This window comes from Sinocyclocheilus grahami, unplaced genomic scaffold (genome assembly GCF_001515645.1).
Source record: "Sinocyclocheilus grahami isolate Dianchi unplaced genomic scaffold, SAMN03320097.WGS_v1.1 scaffold2057.1, whole genome shotgun sequence".
NCBI lineage: Eukaryota > Metazoa > Chordata > Actinopteri > Cypriniformes > Cyprinidae > Sinocyclocheilus > Sinocyclocheilus grahami.
In genome coordinates this window covers 54,083-59,975 of record NW_015507236.1, presented here as the reverse complement: position 1 = coordinate 59,975, position 5,893 = coordinate 54,083, and the positions used below count along the sequence as shown (strand labels likewise).

At 46.2% G+C, this 5,893-nt stretch overlaps 1 protein-coding gene and 1 pseudogene across 1 annotated transcript in view; one reads left to right on the top strand and one right to left on the bottom strand.

The window, feature by feature from the left end:
• The window catches only part of LOC107573877 (hsp90 co-chaperone Cdc37-like), an 11,338-nt pseudogene extending 8,859 nt beyond the window's left edge, over positions 1 to 2,479 (top strand).
• Positions 2,480 to 3,893: 1,414 nt separating this feature from the next.
• The window catches only part of ears2 (glutamyl-tRNA synthetase 2, mitochondrial), a 21,681-nt gene continuing 19,681 nt past the window's right edge, over positions 3,894 to 5,893 (bottom strand). Inside the window, exon 9 of the mRNA XM_016260335.1 lies at positions 3,894 to 4,212. Coding sequence (XP_016115821.1) covers positions 4,129 to 4,212 — 84 coding nt within the window. The 3' untranslated portion in view covers positions 3,894 to 4,128. The remainder of the gene's footprint in view (positions 4,213 to 5,893) is intronic.

The following is a 5,893-nucleotide window of genomic DNA, read 5'->3' as shown; positions in this document are numbered from 1 at the left end:
CACACACTCTCTCACACACACACACACTCACACTCTCTCTCACACACACACAGACACACAGTCTCTCACACACACACAGACACACTCACACACTCTCTCTCACACACACACAGACACACTTACACACTCTCTCACACACAGACACACTCACACTCTCTCTCACACACACACAGCTCTCTCACACACACACAGACACACTCACACACTCTCTCTCACACACACAGACACACTTACACACTCTCTCACACACACACAGATACTCTCACACACACACAGACACACTCACACACTCTCTCACACACACACAGACACACTCACAGTCTCTCACACACACAGACACACTCTCTCACACTCACACAGTCTCTCTCTCACACACACACACACAGACACTCTCTCACACACACAGACACACTCACAGTCTCTCACACACACACACACAGACACACTCACACACTCTCTCACACACACAGACACACTCACACACACCACACACACACACACACACACGCATACACACACACACACACACTCGCTCACACACACACTCACTCTCTCTCACACACACTCTCTCACTCACTCACTCACACACACACACACACACTCTCTCACACTCACACTATCTCACACACACTCACACTGCCTCACACACACACACACTCACACTATCTTACACACACTCACGCTGTCTCACTCACACACACACACACGCACACACACTCTCTCACACTCACATACACACACACACTCACACACTCACACACACACTCACTCACACACACACACACATCGACGATCACACAAACCGAGTCACGCTCACTGCAGTCCTCGTGTGTGTGTGTGTGTGTGTGTGTGCAGGGATGCTCCGGCGCTGGGACGACTCTCAGAAGTACCTGTCTGACTATCCTCACCTGGTCTGCGAGGAAACGGCGAATTATCTGGTCATCATGTGCATCGATCTGGAGGTGGAGGAGGTAATGCTGTGTGTGTGTGTGAGAGTGTGTGTGTTGTTATGTGAGATCTGTGACTGACCCGTGTGTGTGTGTGTGTGTGAGTGAGAGTGTGTGTGTTGTTATGTGAGATCTGTGACTGACCCGTGTGTGTGTGTGTGTGTATGTGTGTGTTTGTGTGTGTGTGTCAGAAACATGCTCTCATGGAGCAGGTGGCCCATCAGACCATCGTCATGCAGTTCATCCTGGAGCTCTCCAAGAGTCTGAAGGTGGATCCTCGTGGCTGCTTCCGCCAGTTCTTCGCCAAAATCAAGGTGTGTGTTTCTCATGGTCTGTGTGCATCACAGCCACAGTGTGTATCGATTGAGATTCTGTCTTTTCTTATGTATGTAAATATGCGCATGTGTTTGAGGTGTTAGAGAGAAACTGAATGAGTGAAACTGTGGAATGAGAAAATCCACAATAACATTAGAGATGCGTCGGTCACATACACACATCACATCAAAGTGTTGAGTCCCTGTGTGTTCAGACCGCAGACCAGCAGTATCAGGACGCCTTCAACGACGAGCTGGAGTCCTTTAAGGAGCGAGTGCATGGACGAGCCAAGATCCGCATCGAGAAAGCCTTGAAGGAGTACGAGGAGGAGGAGCGGCAGAAGCGCATGGGTCCCGGCGGCCTGGATCCGGTGGAGGTGTACGAGTCGCTGCCTGCGGTGAGACACACACACCACACAGCTACTGTACTCATGAGCACCAGATCTAGCGGCTTGTTTAATGGGAGTAAATAAAGAAGGACATAAGCAGTCGGCAGAATGAACACTAGTTAGTGCTCACTGGAATCACAGAGACTCAGAGCAGGTGAAGTGTGGATGAGTGTGAACATGCTGATGCTTCATTCTTCCTTCGTCCCGCAGGAGATGCAGAAGTGCTTCGACGATAAAGACATTCAGATGCTGCAGGATGCCATCAGCAGGATGGACCCGACGGTCAGTGTGCGCCGCGTGACGCCAGGCTCGGAGTGTGTTGATGCTAGTCTGATGACCTTCCTCTCTTGCAGGAGGCCAAACACCACATGAAGCGCTGCATCGAGTCGGGACTGTGGGTCCCGAACGCACGAGCAGACGAAGAGGGAGAGAAAGATAAAGAGGAAGGCGATGAGCCGCAGTATGAGGAAGTGAAGAAAGAAGAGCAGTGACCCCTGACCCCGCCGGACCCCAGAGCCATCTGATGAGATCAGTGCTCTCTCTTCTCTCATCATCATGGTTTGTTATTCATGCAGTCTTCTGTAGACGCTCTCCCACGCCATCCTCACGCTCCTCTAAAGCCAGATTGTGTGTTTTGGGTTTGATTAGCCGTTACTCACAGGTGAATGAAGATCTGCAGTATTATAGATAGAGGAGACAGTCCAGATGAATACTAATAATGAACTGATTTATTTGTTGGATGCTGGTCTCTTTTTGTTCATATGATTCACACTGCTCTGTTAGTGCTGTATGTTCAGTTTGTATCAGAATAAAGCTGTGGGCTGATGGGTAATCTGTGTCTGATTATAGCACGTGTATCTGTGCGTAAAGCTGCAGTAATGATGCCATTATCACAGTAATGAGAAGATTGTGGTGGAAACTAGTCTGCTTTTCAAATCTGGTCTCAGAATGAACCAAACCAACGCTCAAGTGAGGAAGGCCTCGTTGCTGCTGGAATAGAAATAAGTGTTGTTAGTTATTGATGAGGTTGTTTCATTTCAAAGAAAACAAAAATCAAGAACATTTTTCAGTATTTATAATTAAAATTAATTATATATATATATATATATATACACAGTACGGTACAGCGGTCGGGACGGATTTCGTGTGTCTCCTCGTGTCTGTAAAAAAGCAGCTGAGCATTAGTTGTCATAAGGAGCGAGGAATAGCGACCATGAACGATGTTAATCAGAAACTCAGAACAGAGCAAATGAAGCGTAGTAAACCCCGGCTCTTTAGAGAGAGCTCCGAGAAGTGAAAGGATTTAAAGCGGATCCACAGATGTTACTTCACCACTCGCAGGTAAGAGCATTTATTTAACGATATGTAGCTCTCTAAGCCTCTGTTCATTACAGCTTTTTGTACTGCTGTGTTGGTTTCATTTTCAAGGATAGACTGTTAATTAGAAAGCTAATGGGTCGCCAAATTAATGTCTTCAACTGTCAATTAGCAACCCTTTCCATCTATACTACATCTTTTGAGATGTTTTAGTGGCGTTTCACCTCAATTAAAAAAAAATAGACGTATGGTTTTTAGATTGTCAGGTGTAAATTCACTACGAACCACATTCATCCGCGCAGAGCCTCAACAATGTTCTTCCGCAAGATGCATGTAGTTTTATTTAACAGTCCCATAGCTTTCAGAATATCGTGATTAAATGTGTGCTTCTGTCTCTGTATCACAGGACCCTCACACAGATGTTTGTGATGTGATTCACATACTGTGCCTGCATATGGATATTTCTCTTCTATATAGTGTGCAGAGAGCAATCAGTCATGCAGGTGCCAAGAATGTTCATCCTCGTGGAGAAAAGAACTCGAACACACCAGGCATTGCACTGTTTGCTGTCAGTGTGTCACGGGAAATGGCAGCATGGTGTATATAATACGCATGAGGAGAATCTCAAAAAAGAGGAATCTGGACAGAGTTATATATATTGATGAGGTTTTTGAGCTCGCAGAGCTGCTCAGTCTGATGGACAAGACTGCAGTCTCACTTAACCGCACCAATGACAGCAGCTGATGACAAGATTGTCTTTCAGAGCTGCTTTACAGGAGACTGAACTGTTTCCATCACTGATTCTGTTATTCTCCACCTTGATCTCTGTGAAGCAGCTTTACACAACCTGGACTGTATAAAGTGCAATAGAAATAAATATGACTCAACTTTGAAATAAAAATGCCATAAGCAGACTTTAATATTTCAGTTTAATTAAGTATTACAGATACATAAGTACATTTCTTATTATGGGATGTCTTTTCTTTACGAGTTGAACATGTTTCTTTTAAAGCATTAGGTGACCATAAGAAGAGCCTCAAAGACGGAAAGCATGTCGTCTCGCTCCTTTATAACTGCAGATGTTCTGATTAAAACACGAACCACAGATCAGTATTTACATCCCCTTAATTAAACGGATCAAGTCGCCGTGTGTTTGTTCAGTCAGTGTTCCAGAGCTTTCTGCAGACGAACACACACCTCCTGTTCTCCCAGAGAAAGCATCATCTCCGCCACACTGGGACCTTGCTGCAGACGCACAGAACAGACCGATAGTGAGTGAGTGAGTGTGTGTGTGAGTGAGTGAGTGAGTGAGTTGAGTGTGCGAGAGAGTGAGTGTGTGTGTGTGTGTGTGTGTGTGAGTGTGTGTATGTGTGAGAGAGAGTGTGAGTGAGTGTGTGGGAGAGTGAGTGAGTGAGTGTGTGTGTGTGAGTGAGTGAGTGAGTGTGAGAGAGTGAGTGTGAGAGTGTGAGTGAGTGTGTGTGTATGTGTGAGAGAGTGTGAGTGTGAGTGAGAGTGTGAGTGAGTGTGTGAGTGAGTGTGTGTGAGTGAGTGTGTGTGAGAGTGAGAGTGAGTGTGTGAGAGTGTGAGTGAGTGTGTGTGTGTATGTGTGAGTGAGAGTGAGTGTGTGTGAGTGTGTGTATGTGAGAGTGAGTGAGTGAGTGTGTGGGAGAGTGAGTGAGTGTGTGTGTGTGAGAGAGTGTGAGTGAGTGAGAGTGTGTGAGTGTGTGTGTGAGTGTGTGGGAGAGTGAGTGAGTGAGTGAGTGTGTGAGTGAGTGAGTGAGTGTGTGGGAGAGTGAGTGAGTGTGTGTGTGTGAGAGAGTGTGAGTGAGTGAGAGTGTGTGAGTGTGTGTGTGAGTGTGTGGGAGAGAGAGTGAGTGAGTGAGTGTGTGAGTGAGTGAGTGAGTGTGTCACCTGTTGCGCGCTCAGAGCGAGTCTCAGCACTCTCATCGCTCCGCTGTATTTGGTGTGCTTGAGTCTGCAGGCGATGAGTTTGAGCTCAGTGTTCAGATGCTCTGTGGACTCGAACGAGTCGCCGGACGCCACGAGCCTAACCACAAACACACAGACGCGTCACGACACGCACGAACACGTGTGTGTGTGTGTGTGTGTGAGACTCACTGTATGACTGCTGCTGCGATGTCATCCACCTCTGCACTCACTTCCTGCAGCTGCTGCCGCGTGACTTGCGGCCGGATCCACAGGTATGTATGCGTGTCATTGAGTAGCTCTCGCAGAGAGCAGACGTGACCCTGAAACACACACACACACACACACGTTCATTCAGTGACAGAAGAGCTCAATCAGACACTCGCTCAAACACACAAAGCTTAGCGCTGCGTTCGACACTATTGACCACAACATTCTTTTGCATAGACTAGAAAACTTTGTTGGCATTAATGGAAGTGCATTAGCATGGTTCAAATCACACTTATCTGACCGCCATCAATTCGTAGCAGTGAATGAAGAGGCATCATATCGATCACAAGTGCAGTATGGAGTACCTCAAGGCTCAGTACTAGGGCCATTACTCTTCACGCTTTACATGTTACTCTTGGGAGACATCATCAGGAAACATGGTGTGAGCTTTCACTGTTATGCTGATGATACTCAGCTCTATATTTCTTTGCTGTCCGGCGAAACATACCAATTTGAAAAACTAACGGAATGCATAGTCAATATAAAAAACTAGATGACGAGTAATTTCTTACTGCTAAATTCTGAAAAAGCAGAGGTGTTCATTATCGGACCTAAAACCTCTGCATGTAATAATCTACAACACAGTCTAACACTTGATGGCTGCTCTGCCAATTCCTCGTCATCAGTTAGGAACCTAGGTGTGCTATTTGATAGCAATCTTTCCTTTGAAAGTCACGTTTCTAGCATTTGTAAAATAGCATTTTTCCATCTCAAAAATATATCTAAATTA